The sequence below is a fragment of the Apium graveolens genome, chromosome 7, assembly GCF_009905375.1.
Source record: "Apium graveolens cultivar Ventura chromosome 7, ASM990537v1, whole genome shotgun sequence".
In the NCBI taxonomy this organism is placed as follows: domain Eukaryota; kingdom Viridiplantae; phylum Streptophyta; class Magnoliopsida; order Apiales; family Apiaceae; genus Apium; species Apium graveolens.
Window position 1 is genome coordinate 154922529 of NC_133653.1, and position 19969 is coordinate 154942497.

Sequence of the window (19969 nt, forward strand, 5' to 3'; positions counted from 1 at the left end):
TGATTTCTCACCAGGACCTTGGTATTTGTTTGTTTGAAGTAAAATAGAAAACATTTAAACGGTTTTTGTACAAGTGTAGTAAATTTTTGATGACTAAGGGTTTTTCTAAAACTGTAATAACTTAGGTGTTAAAATTTGAAGAGTAATAATAATGGGATAAAAATTGGCAGAATTTAAAAGTGTGAGGCGTTAGGAGAGGCGGTTAGCTTTATATTGTGTGAAAGCTGTGGTTAGCGGGAGGAGCGACTGAAGCTCAAGTCCTTTGTAGCGTCTTAATATGAAGGGATTTTGGGAGGAGTGGGTGAAAATAATAAGAATGATTCTGATAACTCATAAAAAATTGGCACACGCTTAAAAACCCAATGTATAAAAAACAAGGTCGCAGTCGCAGAAACCGAAAGGAAACAAGGATGATGAGAAATGGGTTATTTGAAGAGGGAAAAAGAGTGTCCGTTGGTTCACTCAAATAAAGAAAACTGTGGAAAAGCATGAGGAGGGTGGAGCTGGGTTGACAGGGGATGAATGTAATCAATGAATAGCAGTACTACTACACCAAATTAGCTCTTATATACCCTATGCTTTGCGGGGGATTTGACCAAACGTATCTCTTTTCAAATTCTAGCTACACCATTACAAATAGTATTTTATTTTACTAATTACTAAATCATACACTTACAACATCTCTAATATGAGTTGCCAAACTTATGTGACTTGGTTGCCTATCTATTACATTTGGGAGGTTGCTAAAAAATTTAATACCACTAGTATTAAATTGGAATATATAACATCATTTTACGCAAATTAACGCAATTAATTGAAAGAAAGTTGGTGTCCTTTGCTAGTTCTGAATTCTGAGCTATCATTAATTAATTTAATATAATAAAGGACAATAATAATGCTCAAAACACAAGACAAGCAGCAGCAATGCAGCTCTCAACTAAATTCATAAATTAAACAAAGAGAAATGGAGGTGTGAGCTTTCCTCTATTTCTCCTCCCCCTCTCTCTCTCTAAACGCTCCACCTGTCTTCTCTCTCTCTCTCTTCTCTCTCAGACCACACACTTGTCCTACCTCTCCCATCATCTCTCTCATCTCTATCTCTCTCTCTCTCTCTCACTCTCCCCACACACAGCATCAGCATCAGCTGAACTGACATCCAAACCCTAATCGCTTTTACAGATATCCATCGATTCCGACCTAAGAACATGGAGGATAATGATAATAACAATCACAACCACCACAACTATATCATCACCGACAACCCCAGCTCCGACGACAAACGCTCCACCTCCAGGGTCCAGAAGTTAAAAGCCCAAAAGGCTATTAGAGCTCTTTCCCAAAAGCTAAAACAGCACTCTCCTGTTAACAACACCAAGAAGAAGAAGAAGAAGACTATTAAGGTGGAAAAATCGCGCAATGGCGTCGAGACCAACGATGTAATAGTTAAACAACAGGAGGAGGAATCGCCTATTTGTGTCGAGAATAAGGAGAGTATGAATGTGTGTGAGCAAAATCAGCAAGTTGAGGAAAAAACTGTCAAGAGAATGGAGATGATGATTTTGGAGGCGTCTAAGCGCCAGAAACTCGAGGAAGGCCAGGAGAAGGACAAGTTTGCGGAGTGTGTCGAAAATGAAATGACTGAGGCTGAGAAGAGTGCCTATGCCGTGGTTACTGAAGCTCTGAGGACATTTTACAAATATTACCTTCATGCTGTTCAGGTTTCCTTATTTTCTTAGATTGCCCCTCTACTCACTGTGTTTTTTTACTAATTTTATTCTACATATATAGGTCACTGCTCAGTTTTAACAACTTGTCACAGCTATCTATTATTCATACTCCATTGATTTAAGCCATTTATACCCTCACATCCTGTGATTTTAGTACTTTATTTATTGATTTGTATCTTTGTAACTGCTAATCTGTATATGTTTTGTTAGAGCAAGTCCAACAGACTACTTATATGGCCTCTTAACTTTGATTATAAGGATTTTGAACAAAATTTGTGCTCCAACAGCCTCTTAGTGCTTCCTTAAAAAGTTAATAGCCTCCTCTCACTTCTTATTTTTAAGTAATTGCCTCATCTTTTTAAGGATCCTCTCTTAAACATCCTTCTCAAAAATAATATTAAATATTGGCTCTTAGCTATTTAAGAGTATCAAATACTTCTCATCTCCAACAATCTCTCTATCTATGCCTCTTAAATTACTTGTTATTATTTAAATTAGTAAATGTACCCTTGTTATTTTAATAAAGAAAGTAAATATTAATGAAAAGGTGGAAGAAAGTGATCTGTATTAATAAACAAAGGAATGAGGAGAGGAGAGAGACTCTTAACATTAAGGAGGATGGAAGAGCTCCTAGTAATTTGAGGTAAACTTAGGAATCTCTTGGAGATTTTTTTTGAAAATTCTCCTTATAATTTAACTTAGAAGATTGAATAGAGATGTTCTTGGAGATGCTCTCTCCAACAGACTCCCCATCTCTACTCTAAATATAATATATATTATTAGCTCCTAGCAAGTTAATGTGTGTTATTCTTCAACAATGCCCTTTATATGAACTCTTAAATTTTTTTTTATTATTAAATGGAAGTTAAATTCATAGAGGACAAAAGATAGTGGAGATAGAAAGAGATTGTTTTCATAAATATATAATATAATATTGTTTAAGAGTGGGAAAGAAGCTCTTCAAAATGAGGATAGTGAAGAGACTCTTAGTGAATTTAAGAGCCACTAACAGTCTCTTGGAGCAAAAAAAATCACCTCCCTCCTCAAATTCCAAGTTAAGAGGCTACTGGAGATGCTCAATATCTATTTCTCTCTCTTAAATGTTAAATTTGAATTGATGTGATGTACTTTTAATAATAAAATATTAGATAAGGAATAAGTATAAGTAGTATTGTTGGAAGTATTGTTGGAGCCAAATATCCTTATTCATGTCTTAATTCACTAAGAACTAATTTTTTATATTATATTTGAAGATTGAGTTAAGAGGCTGTTGGATTTGCTCTTGGAGCTTAGAGATTAAAATTATTTTTGTGGGACAAACCTCTTAACGTATTTTTGTATATGTTCTGTCTCATGCTTGCGTGTCAACTGTCATCACTCTAGTTTTAGCATAATAATTTGGATTATTTTATTTATATATGACTGCATAAGTTGTTTTTACAGAAAATATATTTCATGGTTTTGTTTAGTTCTTTTCTCCGCTGGATATTTACACTAATTCTCATGGTTTTGTTTAGTTCTTTTCTCCGCTGGATATTTACACTACACTAATTCTGTTGAGTAACCGGTCCTTATAAAAACTTATGGTGTTAGAGGAATGCCCCATACAGATCTTATATTATATTCTTCAACAAATTCTATTAGTCTCCTACACCCATTATTCCAGGATATTTTAATTTCTTTAAAAAAATTTGTTTAAAGTTTTTATGCCATGCTTTGCTTCTTTTCTTGAAGGAGGAGGAGACGAGGTGTGGAAAAGCAGAAGCTCTTAAAAAGAACATGAAAAGTTCAAAGCCTAAGGTTAGTAGCTTATTTATCTGTGTGCCATACATCAAGGGCACACATGTCCTTAATTTGATCTCCATGAAACCATTAATTCTGATATAGTTAAGTGATTATCTTTGTTCATATAGCATATTACCTGTGCTCAGTGTTCTAAAAATCGGTCTAGGCGCCGCCTAGGCGCTAGGCGGTGGTAAAACGCCCCGACTCGGATCTAGGCGTTTTTCAAAAAATCGGGTCAAAATTGGGATTAGGCGGGCTAGGCGGTCAAAAATCGGTCCTAGGCGGTATAGGCGGAAAATAATTAATAAAATATTTTTTTACGTTTTTATAATTTTAAATTATTAATTTCATAATTTCACACAATATCATGTCAATTTATAATATAAAGTATTGGTAAGAAGTAACAAGTAATCTAATATATTTATTTTCTCACTTAAAATATAAAAATAACATATTATAATTAATTTAAAAGTGTGAATTAAAATATAGTTAATATTGTAAACTCAATAATTAGTACATAACGCATGTCAAATGTGTAGATATTGTTTAATACCATTCTAATTTATTTCTTCAAACAAATATTTGACATGTTGATCATTATATAATTATAAAAATTAAAAATAATATTTATATTCTTCCGATTAATGTTCCGATTAATCGGTCCGATTAATCTCCGACTTGCCGATTAATCTCTCGAAGGTACCCTCACCGCCCTGGCACGCCTAGCGATTTCTGGAACACTGCCTGTGCTTATTAAGTATACATTTCTTCGCCCTTTAATAATTTACAATTTCAAGGATATAAATTAACTAATCACCAGATTACCTAGCAATAGCCATTTCTCCAAACTGAGAAATACGGGGAGTGGCATGAGAGGTTTGTCTTTAATTACGAAAATGAGATAAACATGCATTTTTCAGATTTTGACGAGTATCTCTTGCATTTTTATGTATGTCAATTTAATGTATAACTTATATGCTGTTAAATGTTAGAAATTTTGTTCCAGCCTCGACATAGGCTTAGGTGCTCTACGTTTTATTACAAGGTGTTCTTTTGTTACTTACAAGATGAATGTATTTATGTATGAGTACTATATCAATTCTTAAGTATTCATAAATTAACTTCACACCTTTTATGCCGAAGCTGCTCTGTACCGAGGCCCGAGGATCCAACAAACAACCAGTTGGACCTACTCTTGTGTAAAATGCAAATTTTTTAGTTAGATTTGTCCCTTAAATTGTTTTTGACTTTGTATTTCAACAAATCTAAAATATGGTAAGCATGTTACATTTCTACTTTTATCTTATGTAAAGACATTACTTTAATAATGTATTGCATGATATTGTGTCCTTTTGCAGCCTGACCTGGACAACTATCTAGATCTAATGATTGAAAAAGAAAATCATGTGATATTTTTGCTTACAAACTCATTGAATTGCCCATACGATATAAAAGTGAAGCAGATTTGAAATCTTAAGCAATTTGTTTTAACTTTATCTTCTGGCTTAATGCTAGTTATGGGTTTCAGTTTATACTTTCTATATCACAATACATGCCTACAGGTTTAGCATACACCTCAAACTTTTTTTGGATATTAGAAAATGAGTTCTTGCCAAGGTAGTTCTTTGTACATGTAGTTAGCTCTTTTTTTTTGGTCATGTAGTGGTGTCTTGCCTTGTATTTGGGTTACTTCACTTCTTTTTTTCTGTTCCCTTTTTCAAAGCATGTGAGTTGGAATTATATTCTGTTTTGTCTGTCAAATTGTTGGTTTGTATACATGAGTCATGCTGTTCACATCCGAGTTCCTTCACAGCATACATACATCACCCAGAAGAGGGCGGACAAATTCTTCCTTAATATAACGTAGGTAGAAAAGGTCTCTACGAATAATAGTGGCAATTTAGGGTGCATGTAAAATGCTGTGGAGTCGTTTATGGGTATTTAAGGTTCGTGCAGATTGTTAATTCCTTTCTGTTAATGTTCTATGTTAATGTGGAAATTCCTGCAGAAAGGAGTGATACAAGATGTGGACAATAAAAAGGGTGCCAGGCGCCCTGATTTAAAGGCACTAACAATGGCAAGTCAATTTTCCCTCGCTCAACTTTTTTGTTTTGTGTGTGTTAATAATATACACATCAAATGTGATTTTCCTAAAATTAATCATTTTGTTATCTGAGTACTAGTTTCTATGTATTTTAGATCACTATTTTATCATTTCTCTAGGGAGAACTTGTACTTGGCTTTGTTAGTGCACTGTGCTTTGGTGATGCACTAGTGTAGGGGTGTGCGTCTCCAGTTCACCCACAAAGATGCAAAGAATGTTTATATATATGCCATATGAATTAACAATACACAAGTTTAGTGTACCTACAACTTTTTAACATTTTCTTTTTAGTGATTTTTACAGATGAAGGAGTCAAATACATTACTTTCCCCTAACAAAATAGGGTCCATTCCAGGTATGATCCTTCTTTAATATTATAGGTAAATCAGATAAGTAGGATTTAAACATTGAAGTTTTGTTAACAATGCGTGAATTTGATCCATATTAATTTTTTTAAGGGGTTCTTAACATGGGCATGTGATGACAGGGATTGAGGTTGGGAAACAATTCTTTTCACGGGCTGAGATGGTTGCTGTAGGTTTCAATAGCCACTGGTTAAATGGAATTGATTGTATTACCCGTGAAGACAAAGAGGTAAATTTAAGTAGTGTTATTATGTGGTATAAAAAAATTCTTAAAGTTCTCAGTTCTTTTTTTGGCTGTGGAATTTGCTGGCCAAAAATCATCTCAAAACATTAGTATGCTTTGAATTGTATAAAAACTAATGAGTTCTACATACTCTGTCCGCAGGGGTCCAGTGGCTATAACTTACCGATTGCTGTAGTGATAGTTATGTCAGGGCAATATGAAGATGACCTAGATAACAGTGAGGATGTCATCTATACAGGCCAAGGTGGTAATAAATTAACTGGTAACAGGCGTCAGTTCCGGGATCAGGTTTTGGAAAAGGGTAATTTGGGACTGAAGGTGTGACCCCATCTTCATCTATTTTTCATTTGGAGTACCTTTGTTGCTACATTACATATGCTCATTATATAGTTATTATAGTGATATTTTTGACATGTTTCTACCTCTCAGACGTGTGACAATTATAGCTCTTTTAGGTATGGTTAATTACATAAATCTTGATTTAGATACATACGCACACATGCCTCCACTGAGGCAAACTCTCGACCTCTTGTTACCAAGAGAAAAGGGGAAGGGGGTGTCTATAGGTCAAACATGCTGCGCGGAATATAGTTGCTGAATGAGTCTTAGTTTAGAACAGTTAGTATGAAGATATCCGACATTCCAAGTTAGTATCAGGTTAGAGTGTGGTGGCATGATGACAAGGAAAGAGAGCTATGGTTAAGAATTTTCGAGATAACTTCCCGGGAGAGACAAATGAAGTCTTATTAAAAACTTCCTTTACTAACAATAATGATCTGAAAAACAAGCAACAACAATCATTTGTAGGCTACTAATGATATATCTATCTTTTGCTGTTCTACTTTATAAAACTGAACCATGCATACATACCTTTAATCATTTTGTAATGTATTAACTAGGACAAATATGTATCAGAAGTTGCAATTTTGTTATACAAGTTGCATTTAGTTATGTCATGTATCTGTATTAGGCCTTTCACTACATTTCTAGTTAGATTTTTTACTGTTTTTCTTTCTAGGTCAGAAAAAATGATGTTGTAATTTAGTTATAATGGTAGAATGTATGTAATATCATATCTTGTCAGATGTAGTAAGCGGAACTTTTCATAATTTTCTTCTATATCTTGCAGAACAGTATGGAGCAGTGTGTTCCGGTTAGAGTTGTTCGTGGGCATGAGTGCAAAAGTAGTTATGTTGGCAAGGTTTACACTTATGATGGCTTATACAAGGTAACTGGACAGTAATGTGATCTCGATTATCCCTTTACCTGTCACTTTTTGCTTCCATCTATTCTATTCCCTCCTGAATTTTAGTAGGAAGCAGTTGCTTTTTTTTGTACTAGATTCAAATATACAATTAATGTGTCCGGTGGAGGGTTTGCATGGAAATAACATGCAAACCATCCATCGGACACATTCATTGTATATTTGAATCTAGTACAGAAAAAGAAAAAACAACAACTTCTTCCTTCTGAAATTCAGGAGGGAATAGAATAGATGGAAGCAGAAAGAGTCAGGAAAGAGCCCTTTTTTATTTATATATAGTTGAAGTGTTTCAGTACTTGCATGGTTAGCCTGAAGTAAGATTAAATTTGTAATATAAGTACTTTGATGTTTTGCTGGAGGCAGTCCATGTCATGCTGTTAATTAGACTCACTTAGCAAAAAATATAAGTGTAACAGTGATACTAAACAAACTCATTTTACATGAGTGCCGTGAGATAGCTTAAGTGGTAAGAGCTTATCTCTTGTCGTCCCAGGTCCTGGGTTAACTTAGACTGCTTCTTGAGAGATATATTGATGTACAAGTGCAGTTGTAAACTTGTGATTAGTTATTGGTATTATCTGATTATGAATATTCTAGAACTTATATTTTATGGTAATTCAGATATATGGTTGTAATTTCGCTTATGTTTAGTATATTACTTACTCTTTAAGTTTTAGGAATTCAGGCATTTATAATCTTCTCCATTTATGAGAGTTAAATATTATGAACTGATGAAGATTTGATAAATCAGACTAGTTATTTTGTCTCTAACGATTCTATGGTGAGGTAGATCATATCCTTTGTTTTTTCCTTTCCTACATCATGTATGAGCTGAGCAGGGCTCTTTAGAGTGATTAAAATGCAAAATACAGTAGACAACAGATATATTTGTGAGAAGATTAACTAGTTCTTTGTGAGGAAAGATTAGTAGCTAGTTATTTGTAGATGATTACAAAACATATTGCACTTAATGTGTGATTATTTCTGTGATCAAGCTGTACAAATGACAATAGGCGGTTTTATTGTGTGGGATGTTGTTACGATGTGTACAGCATCATTTTTTTCGAGTTTTCTGAATATGTTCATTGGTTTTACAATAAATGGCTGATTTTGCAACTATCGTAGTTCTCTTCAGGCCACAATAGTTTTCTTGCATATGGCAAAACTTTTAATGTTAGTGGAAAAATTATAAAATACTAAACACATGGGTAAAAAGTAGTGTGGTCTGTAGAAATTAAAGATTACTTCTATGGCTGAAATCCGAATAATATAAAAAGCCAAGTACCTCTTACCACTGTAGCTTATGACCTAACAATGTTGAGATTGAACAAAACATTCTTGTTCAAATGTGTATTATGCATTATACGAATATATGCCGTTATTTTGATTTTTCTATCGTGGATCTACTTTTCTGAACTCTATCATTCATGCATTGCTCTTTTCTTGTGTATTCTCATCATTGCTAGGGTCGTTGCTATTATGGTTTATGTATTTTTGTTTTGTCTTTTAGATATAATGAAGTATTTTTATAGCGGTCGTACATAATAGTATGAATTGGTTTTATGGCTCATTTTTTCACAACTGCTTTTAAATGACGAGGTTCTTTGATTTGGGCACCAATATATTGTGTTTTGAAGTCCTTAATCATCACATTACACTTTGTTTGGGTTGGTAAATGGAATGATATTGATGCCCCAGAAGCCTAAGGTGATCCAACCGCGGAGATGCATATGAGATTGAACAATAAGAGAGGTTAGAGTGGAAAGTCTAACAGTGAAATTTTGAGAAAAGTTTTTAAAGGATATACTGGAGAATTTATGAGAGTTGATTCGTAACTGAAAGGAGTGAGCTCTATTTTGAATAGAATGTAGAAAGAAAAACTATTTAATTATGTCTATTAAATAGTTTAAATTTCATTTCATTCATTCCCACCATAATCTATTCATTTAGACGAACGTAGCGCTTGGTGTATCTCTTTGCTGGTTTGGTACTACTATTTTTATTCTTGCATTGTCCCTGGATATTTGTTGATTGGTAACCATACATTATTTTTATATTAGTTACAGTATTTACCTCGAGGGTAATCCATTGTTGTCTTGGACGCCTTACTAATTCGTGAAAATTTATACCTCTATTATTTGTTGGTTATTTGGTAAAGGTAATGACTTTCTTTTACTTAGAAATGAGGATTTTTTTGTGCATACTCTTATGCCCAATTTGCAGGTGGTTAATTACTGGTCCGAGAGAGGTGTTTCTGGCTTTTATGTGTATAAGTTTCGGCTGAAGCGGCTTGAAGGACAACCACTTTTGACAACAGATCAGGTATTTAGTGGTCTTACAGTTGTATTTAACTGAAGTTCCTAGTTTAGATCTCAGTAGGGTTTCCACTAGTGAATTATGTCTCACTGATTTTTATATATGTACATGTTACATGTCGTGACTTCAAATTTTAGGCTGCCTCAGTTGATTTGTGATTTGGCCTCTTCCCGAAAAAAAAAAGTCTGACCATCCAATTATGTGTCTTAATGCTCTATATGACTCTTTGTTTATGAATATAGGAATCAATTTGATTGTTTAAATCAACTTGAAAAAGGAAAGTCAAATCAAGCACTTTTGGGATCAAGGGAGTATTTAATAACTAATTATTCCTCTTTGTTCCTCCGTCCTCTTAACTCATCGGAACTTATACAGGATTGATGTAGTTGCCTTCAACACATACATGATTTACAAGTTTTCTTTTAGTTGTGATGTGGTAGCTACTTAACTGAGTAAAGATATATTCCACATCTGTGCTCACATAAATTATCTTCCCCACAAATGTTTCCTTTCAGATGATTCTGTAGTTTCTGACACGTGTTCGAATGTTTCAGTAAATTTATTTTCCCACATACTTGACAGGTTCAGTTTGCTGGTGGACAAGTTCCCAAATCTGCTTCCGATTTACGCGGGTACTTCCATTAAAATTTTTATGCTATATTACTCTCACTTCTATTAGGCTGTTAATGTAAATGTTACCTACCTTGCTTTTGATTGAAAAGGTTGGTGTGTGAGGACATATCTGATGGCCAAGAAAATGTTCCCATCCCAGCTACCAATTTGGTTGATGATCCACCTTTTGCACCTACAGGCAAGTTGTCTAACTGAGCATATAGGACTTTTGGCTCTTTCCAATGGCATGTGTGTGCCAACTAGTGCACTAATCATTGGACAAACTAAATAAACAATCACACTAACTAGTGTTGTCCACGCGGCGCGTAGAGAACTAAATACCATGCAGATGTAGCGGGTTGTTTTTTTTGTTTTTTCTTATTATTTAGCAATCTGCGTTAATATGTTCTCTATTTTTGTCTAAGTATGTACCCAAAAAGATACTCCCTCTGTCCCATTCATTTCTATACACTTTCCTTTTTGGGATGTCCCTCTCAATTCTATACATTCCAAAAATAGTAAAGTTTTATAATGTACGAACCAACTACATCCACTCACATCCACTATACTCACTTTATACATAAAAAATTGATCGGTCCCACCACTTTACCCACTTTTCTTACTTATTCTCACTAAATTACACTTTTTCCTAATCTCCGCACCGAACCCCCAATGTAGAGAATTCTATGGGACGGAGGGAGTATATCGCAAAAGCAAATGCAGTTCGTAGTGGCTCCCAATTTCCAAATTGGCAGTAGTGTCTCTTGCAGTATATACATATTACGTATGTATATACATATATATATATATTTAAATATATATGTCATTTTTAAAGTTATGCCTATATCCTTATGTAAATCACCACTGTAGCTATTACTGAGGCTCGATATAGTATCAACGCAGTTTCCCCAAACAGTATGTCTTGGGCCTGGTCTGAGGCTTCCGAGGGTTCCATTTCATCCAGTGGTCAATCCTGGCACCTAAGCTGTTCTGAGTCCTCTGACTTTGCCTCACAGTATTGTATTACTGAATGGCCGAACTGAAATTACATAATGCACTATATCCATCATCAGCATTTTGTTTTTGTGGTTTGACTTGTATAAAATGTTTTAATTTAATTACTAATATACACACTGTCACACACATATATATTGCTGCATTATTTCCTGTTAACCTTCTGGACAATAAATCAGGTTTTACTTACTGCAACTCTATTCAAGTATCAGAACGTGTGAAGCTCCCTGTGAAATCCCTTGGATGCAATTGCAGTGGCAATTGTGCATATTCCAAGACCTGTTTTTGTGCTACGCTTAATGGTTCTAACTTGCCATATGTCCATCGTGATGGAGGAAGGTGAGAAGGAAATTAGACTGTTTTGGTTAAGTATTTTCCAAAATTGAATTTTTTTTATCAGCTGTGAGTACTTTTTTCTCTATATACAACTTATGTATGCAAGAACACAGTCGGGTGTTTTCTGTTTTCATTGGTATAGCCACTAACGTCTATGCATGTATGAAACTGAGATATTTCTTAGTCTTAGAGATTCACTTATAAAAACATTAAGGAAGTCGATTCAAAAATCGCCTATCGAGATGACATTTTTCACTTGAACTTTAGTTTATGTCTGCCATTAATTGATTGAGAATAATGTGAGTGGTGATTGTTTGGAGGCTGTAACTATCTTTTTGGTTTTAATAGTTTCAAATAACTGCAACTGAACGAAGTTGTATCCTTGCCTCAAATTTGTCTGAGCTACAAAAGAGTGTATTTATGTACTAAACAGCTTTAAGATGATACCTGCGAAGTTGCTGCAAAAGTCAAAAGCCATTAAGCTTTTTAGATGTAATTTCTTTTGTGATGTGTTTTCTTTTAGACTTTTATGCCAAGTTTGTGCCTTGCAGACTGATTGAGCCTAAGGCAGTCGTATATGAATGTGGACCAAACTGCGGCTGTGGACCTGGATGTGTGAACCGGATATCTCAGAGAGGAATAAAGTATCAACTTGAGGTATTATGACTAACTGACTGTCCCCAGACACTACTGAGATATACGGGGATTGTAATTTAATGAAATGTGGAGTTTCTTTTGTGTGCGTGTACCTATTTTATGAAATTAGTGAATTTTCTAAACCATGAAGAATTTGTAGATTATAGTCCATTTAAACATGTAGGTAATTCCTTCATATTCGAATCATATCTTCATCTGGCATGAGGACAGGGCTGTGAAGTCTCTACGATTTAAGAAGGAAAACTAAAAAATGATTAAAACACCTGTTATAAAATTTCAAGTGACTTGGCTCATGCTGCTTAGGAATCTAGTTGGCAATGGCATAGACTAATGCTAAGACATGGCCATTGACTGTAATGCAGCTTACTTATGATTATAGAGATGCACAAAAGGCCCACGGGGCCGGGCTTTGACCGGGCTTTCCGAAAATGTCAGAGCCCGTTTGGGCCCTCGAAGCATATTGGCTCTTTCTGTGAAGTAGGCAAGCTCACAGGACCATGTTGGCTCTACTTTTGGTAGTTATTGCTTGCATTTTTGCTCCTATCAATACTCTTTGCATATGGAAATGTAATGTTTTCTTCTAGAACATCTTTTTACCATTCTTATACATGATTTGTATGGCTAAGCAATAATTTGAAAGGTGTCAAGATTCTAACCATGATTAAAATTTTCTAGATCCGTGTGAAAAATATCATCATGTTTTCTTGGTTTATATGTACTAGAATATAATTAGTATTTAACAGGTTTACAGAACTCCAAGGAAAGGATGGGCTGTTCGATCATGGGATTACATACCTTCCGGGGCACCAGTATGTGAGTATATTGGCAAACTTATGAAGACAGATGATGTGGATGCGATCCCTGAAAACAATTATATCTTTGATATAGACTGCTTGCAAACGATGAAGGGGCTGGATGGGAGAGAGGTATAATTTTAAGTATAATTTTCTTGTAGTTTTATTAGAGTTTCTTGCACATTTATTATGATTCCACTTGTTCAGCATTTAGCCAGTATGTCAACAATGTTAGGTCTTCCATTATTTCAAAACTACAATGAGTTAAACTTTGTAGCAGAATCAGAGAAGTTGGCTCCAAGTTGCCTCGAGTTATTTTACTTGTAAGAACATCTTCTATACAATATAAACATCATGGGACCACAATTTATATTTGTATTGGACCGCAACTCCCATTTCACTGGTAATACCATAACAAACATCATTGGCTCATAAATCAGATGCCAAGCCCAAGTCTTGATTTTTCAAATACCATTTTGGTATGAGTTTGATGTTCTATATTAGAAACAGATTGAATGAAAGTGATTGATTTATATAGTGTAATACTATTGTTATCTTTTAACTTCTGTGTCAGACATCAAGTTGTTTTAACTGAAAGTGTTTAACACTATACGGAAATATTCCTTTTGATTCAGATAAGAATGAACAATTGCGGAGCTTGAAGTAGCCATGAAGTTTAGAATTTTGTTCGAGTCAAAGTTGTTTCAAGTCAAGAACTGGATAAAATTGACCCATTGGTAGCCTCAAGTCTAATATTATTAACATTTTTCACGACCAGCAACCACACTAGGAGTGTAAACTTGGTTTATATTTAACCACAAAATGGTTCTGCATGATTTGCATCCTTGACATAATGCACCATTAATACTGAAACTTTATACGCTTTTAATATATGCTGAAACCATGTATGCATAAGTATAATCTGTATTTAACAACAATTTACAAGTGTAAGCTAAACCAATGATTTAAATGTTTGTTATTATGCTACCACCGACTTTTTTTAAAGAGTATCTGTTTTTGTAACTTGATTGCATGTAAAAGTTGACAAGTTGATTTTTCTTTTTAACAGAGAAGACTAGGTAGTGTGTGTATACCTTCCTCAGAGAATGATGATGACAAGGACATTGTTCCAGAGTTCTGCATTGATGCAGGCCCTACAGGCAATGTTGCTAGATTTATTAATCACAGCTGTCAGCCCAATCTCTTTGTTCAATGTGTGTTGAGCACCCACCATGATATTAAACAAGCACGTGTTGTGCTCTTTGCTGCAGATAATATACCACCCATGAAAGTAAGCCCCCCCCCCACCCTTCTCTTTCCATATATATAATGTCTGTGTCTGTTTGTGTATATCATATGAATGGTATGTTTATGAAGATTTTCTCCCTTAAGCATGTCTAGTTAATCTCTCTCAAAAATTTATTTGCCGTAGCCTTGTTACTTGACAAATCTACTATTCTGCTCCTTTTTTTTCTAAAGTAACATTTATGCCCAGGAAATGGTGAATATATAGCCAAAAATGTCCTAAATTACATCAGCAGGGAAAATTATGGAGAGATATATGGCGGAAGAAAATTATATCTAAATCCTTAAATAAGGGGATAAAGAATAAAATTGAATTTGAAGCTTACAAATGAAGAAGACCATTTGCAGGAACGATTTCTCATGTTCTCTGCTGTTTAAAAAAGACTACTGTTTAGCTTATGTTCTGTGCCACATTTATGTATTGCAACAAAATTACATGGGATTTCTTGAAAAACTTGAATTGGACCATCAATCCTATGGAGTTTGAACATATAACCTTCTTCCCCATAGAAGAAAGCTAATAAGCTTTATGCACTGTGATGCATAGTCATCGCAATTATGCACTTTGGTACATAGTTATCACAAATATTATTTTCCAAGTAGCTTCCTTGAGTTGCACTAAAAGTTGTGTCATAAAATGATACATTCATTATCGTTATAGCATGATTCCTGAGCAGCTTTTTCTGTTGTTTGCTTTCAGGAGCTAACATATGACTATGGGTATGCTCTCAACAGTGTTGTGGGTCCTGATGGGGAAATTAAACAACTCCTGTGCTATTGTGGTGCAGCAGTCTGTCGGAAGCGCTTGTTCTAGGCTAGATGAAAGTGCTAATTTGCTGATGTATATATTTGCAATCATTGTTTCTTTTGTTCTTTAGCAAAAACAAAGAAAGATAGGGTTCATACCCAAATTTTGTTCTTCAGCGCATTATCCTGTCAAATGATGTAGGCTGCATTAATATGGAAACCATGGCCTCTGTCTGCTATAGAATCCATAGCCCCCAAAGCTTCCAAGTTGAAGCTCGAAGATTTAATAGCTATAATGTACCTAAAAAAGCATGCTGCACAACAGAAAGTAGGTGATTTTTGGATGCCTTCAGTCTTGATTATCTGTTTATTCTATCTGATACTTGAAGCTTGTACATAATCGTCCTGTTTGTGGTGGTTTTCTTTTTAGAAGTGATTAAAATAGTTTAAACTATCCCCGTCGCCTAGAATAATGTGTCAAAAGGTTGTATAGTGGGAGTCTTGTAGTCTATGCTCACTTTTTGCAGTAGTATACATCTCCCATCTATGTTGTCAAAACTGGCGGAGATGGGTTCAAATTTCCGAATATGATATAGAAAGTGTGCACTGTTCATGACGGATTATGAACTAGATTTTGTACGAGCTGCTTGTGCTGGTTGGCTGAACAACTTCACCAGATCTTGGTTTCCTGTAATAAACTTCCACTTGATTTTTTACGCCTTAAAGGGCTCCGCTCCGGTCATTGGACCGACGGTAGTCTTTTCCGTATAATCTTAAGAGCAACAAGGGGTATTACGGGGCAATATATATTTTATAAATTATGTTTTGTACATATAATTATTGCAGGGGTCTACTTCAGATGGGAACATCAATCATTCTCCACCTGTCATTCTGTTATTTTCAATAATGGGCCAATAATGGGCTTAGATCCATATGCTGATTTGTTAGCCTAGAAACAGTTATTTTGTATATTTAGACTGCTTTACTATATATGCCTGTATGGACCATCTTTACGCAGTTTTTATAAAATCTTCTTGATTGCTTTGCTTAGCCATTTTATTGCATCTTATTTCATAGATTCTTGTATTAATGTGTTGATTGATTATCATCATTGCATATACTTTTATTCTGTCATCATGGTATCAGAGCACAGCTCATAATTTTTTTTCTGATCCTGCTGGGTGTTATAGTTACACCTTTCTAGCTTTGTTTCCAGATCTACTTTTTTCTCTATCATCAAACAGTCATTTTTTTATCATGGCCAATCCTATGCAGTGGTGGTCTACTCAAACCAGAAAACCTCAATCACGTCTTGTTACTTCAAAGCATGTTACTGTTGATGTATGGCACCACATACTTGGACAGTTGTTGATATATGGCACCACAGACTTGGACACCTCCCTATGTCCAAGCTACAACTGATCCCTGATGTGCCTAAAGTGAAAAAACAAAAACTGGTGTGTTAAAGTTACCCAATGGCTAAGTTTAGCAAGCTTCCATTTGAAATGAGTGATTCCAGAGCAGCAAAGAAATTGGATTTAATTCATATCGACATTTGGGGGCTGTACAAAGTGCCAACTAAAGGTAATATGAGGTATTTTCTCACCTTGGTAGATGATTATAGTAGGTATACCTGGATTACACTACTTGCCTACAAGTCAGATTTTCTTTCTGAATTTCAGAAGTTTTATAATTATGTGCAGACTCATTTTTCTACTGCTATTAGAACTGTTCGCTCGGACAATGCTTTGGAATTCTTGGACACTAAATGTGCTCAGTTTTTTGCACATCATGGCATAGTTCATCAGCAATCTTGTGCTCACAGACCGCAACAAAACGCAAGAGCTGAGCGAAAGCATCGATATATACTTGAAATAGCACGATCAATCAGATTTCATGCCCATCTGCCTCTGTCTTTTTGGGGATACTGCATTGAATCAACTGTCTACCTCATGAACAGACTGCCAAGTTCAGTTGTACCTTCAAACATGATTACACCATATGTAGCACTGTTTGATGAAGCTCCTGATTATTCTAATCTCATAATTCTAGGCTGCCTTGCATTTGCTGCCAATCCCAGCTTTACCACAGACAAACTTGCAGCAAAGGGAGTTCCATACTTATTTATAGGCTACCCTGCTTCAAAAAAGGGATATCAACTACTGGATCTTACCACCAAAAAAATCTTCACCTCACGTGATGTTGTCTTTCATGAGGATATCTTTCCATACCACCCAGACTCAATCACCAAATATATGAACCCATTACCGGTTTCTGCAACAACAATTCAACCACAACCTTCATGGGATGACATAGATACATCTGATACATTTACACCTACAGAGTCTTCTGTTTCAACACCACCCAACCCTCCTAATTCACCTTCAAACTCACCTTCCCCTTTACCAATTCCACCACCTACTCGTCATTCAACCAGAACATACAAGCCACCTACATACCTACAATAATACCAGACCTATCAAGCTACATCTTCTCCTGCTTCACACATCTCAAACTTGGCCCAAACACCAATTCACCATGAATTCAATTGTTTCATGTCGACCTTGACAATTCATAATGATCCACTTTACTACAAAGATGCTATAAAAGACTCTGGTTGGGTACAAGCGATGAACACTGAACTGCAGGCCCTAGAAAATAACAACACGTGGATATTAACTCTTCTACCAACAAACAAGAAAGCTATTGGATGCAGGTGGATATTCAAAACCAAGTATAATTCTGATGGGTCTGTGGATCGAAAGAAAGCACGACTTGTAGTGCTTGGCTGCAATCAAACATATGGTGAGGATTATGCTGAAACGTTCGCTCCCGTAGCAAAAATGACTACAATTCGAACGCTGCTGGTTGTTGCTGCTCTTCTCAATTGAAACACAGCACAGATGAACGTCACCAACGCGTTTCTCAATGGTGAACTTCATGAAAAAGTGTACATGAAGCTACCCCAAGGGTATACACATCTTGGCTGCAGAATTGAGTTGAATAGTCCTTCACTAAAGACAAATGTAGACTTGGTGTGTCTTCTGATCAAGGCACTATATGGCCTGAAACAAGCCCCACGACAATGGTTTTACAAGATGTCAACTACACTCCTAAATCTGGGCTTCATTCAAGCTAAATCTGACTACTGTATGTTCATACTCAAAAAGGCTTCAACCATTACTGTGGTCCTCATCTATGTTGATGATCTTCTAATTTGCGGGAATGATGATGCTCAGATTGATTATTTGAAAGATATGCTTGCTAAATCTTTTCACATGAAAGATTTAGGTCCAATCAGATATTTCTTAGGACTGGAGGTTGATCGAACTGCAGCTGGTTTCTTCATTTCTCAGCAAAAGTATATCAGAGATCTTCTTGCAGAATATGGTGTTCAGCATGCCAAAACAGTGAAATTGCCACTTGATTCTCATCTCAAACTTACACATACGCAAGGAGATCCTCTGCCAAATCCCACCAACTACCAACGCTTGCTTGGTAAACTCATTTATTTGACTATAACTCGACCGTATATCTCCTTCTCGGTTCAATTGTTGAGTCAGTTTATGGAAGCACCAACTACTGCTCATTTCCAAGCTGCTAAGAAATTGTTGAAGTATCTTGTTGAATCAGTGACACGGGGCATACTACTAGCCTCACAAAATGCTGCTGAGCTCCAAGCCTACTGTGACAGCGACTGGGCCAGCTGCCCAATCACCAGAAAATCAACTACTGGGTTTTTCATATTTCTAGGTGACTCACCTATCTCATGGAAGGCCAAAAAACAATCTGTGGTGGCTCGCAGTTCTGCTGAGGCTGAATATCGGGCGATGGCACTCACAACAACAACATGTGAAATATCGTGGCTGAAGCACCTCCTCAAAGATCTTGGTCTCACAGATTTACCACCAGTTATACTCCATTGTGACAACCAAGCGGCTCTGGCCATTGCAGCCAAACCCGTCATTCACGAAAAAATCAAGCACGTCGAAATTGACTGCCATTACGTTCGGGATGAATTGAAGGCATGCAACATTATCACCAAGAAAGTCTCTTCCACTAATCAGGTTCAGACATATTTACCAAGATTCTTCCGGTTCAACTTCATCAGTCCCATGTTCACAAGCTGGCATCTCACTCTCCAAGTTCCATACCATCTTGAGGGGGAGTACTGCAGGGGTCTACTTCAGATGGGACCATCAATCATTCTCCACCTGTCATTCTGTTATTTCCAATAATGGGCCAATAATGGGTTTAGATCCATATGCTGATTTGTTAGCCTAGAAACAGTTATTTTGTCTTGTAGTAGAGTACTGGTAATGCTCTACTATATATGCCCCTATGCCTGTATGGACCATCTTTATGCAGTTTTTATAAAATCATCTTGGTTGCTTTGCTTAGCCATTTTACTGCATCTTATTTCATAGATTCTTGCATTGATGTGTTGATTGATTATCATCATTGCATATACTTTTATTCTGTCATCAATAATAATACCCTAAACCCATTAGATGCCTAAACCCATTAGATGCCAACAAGAACACCTTAATTGATTCATGTGGTCTGAGTGTTACTTCCAGGTTCAGAAGATTTGTATTATTTGTTGTATTTAATTTCTCTGATTCAGTCATTCAATGCGGTATGTGAGAACATTCAAATTAGAATGGGATGATCTTGCCTATGGTATTCTTTGAAGAAT

General features: G+C 35.7%; 2 protein-coding genes across 3 annotated transcripts; both read left to right on the forward strand.

Annotated features, from left to right (window-relative positions):
- Positions 1 to 907: 907 nt before the first annotated feature.
- On the forward strand, positions 908 to 15614 carry LOC141671073 (histone-lysine N-methyltransferase, H3 lysine-9 specific SUVH4-like). Of its 2 annotated transcripts, XM_074477165.1 has the most exons (15): positions 908 to 1718; positions 3462 to 3527; positions 5521 to 5589; positions 5920 to 5971; positions 6104 to 6210; positions 6367 to 6543; positions 7355 to 7453; positions 9713 to 9811; positions 10388 to 10437; positions 10528 to 10616; positions 11611 to 11770; positions 12319 to 12424; positions 13168 to 13350; positions 14288 to 14509; positions 15224 to 15614. In XM_074477165.1, the coding sequence occupies exons 1-15, from the start codon at positions 1206 to 1208 to the stop codon at positions 15335 to 15337; spliced, it is 2106 nt and encodes a 701-aa protein (XP_074333266.1). In that variant the 5' UTR covers positions 908 to 1205; the 3' UTR covers positions 15338 to 15614. The 2 variants fall into 2 exon arrangements, with proteins under 2 accessions (XP_074333266.1, XP_074333267.1); XM_074477166.1 differs by lacking the exons at positions 908 to 1718; positions 3462 to 3527 and having other exon boundaries at positions 5908 to 5971.
- A 2211-nt stretch (positions 15615 to 17825) lies between these two features.
- Positions 17826 to 18161, forward strand: LOC141674141 (putative mitochondrial protein AtMg00820). The gene has a single exon (XM_074480865.1). It carries the CDS (start codon positions 17826 to 17828, stop codon positions 18159 to 18161), a length of 336 nt encoding a protein of 111 aa, XP_074336966.1.
- Positions 18162 to 19969: the final 1808 nt, after the last annotated feature.

Bases quoted from the DNA above. Each gene is read 5' to 3' on its own strand.
- LOC141674141 (XM_074480865.1), top strand. From the start codon at position 17,826: ATGTCGACCTTGACAATTCATAATGATCCACTTTACTACAAAGATGCT.
- LOC141671073 (XM_074477165.1), top strand. From the start codon at position 1,206: ATGGAGGATAATGATAATAACAATCACAACCACCACAACTATATCATC. The intron at 9,812-10,387 runs GTATTTAGTGGT...CATACTTGACAG, and splicing joins CACTTTTGACAACAGATCAG to GTTCAGTTTGCTGGTGGACA. The intron at 13,351-14,287 runs GTATAATTTTAA...TCTTTTTAACAG, and splicing joins AGGGGCTGGATGGGAGAGAG to AGAAGACTAGGTAGTGTGTG.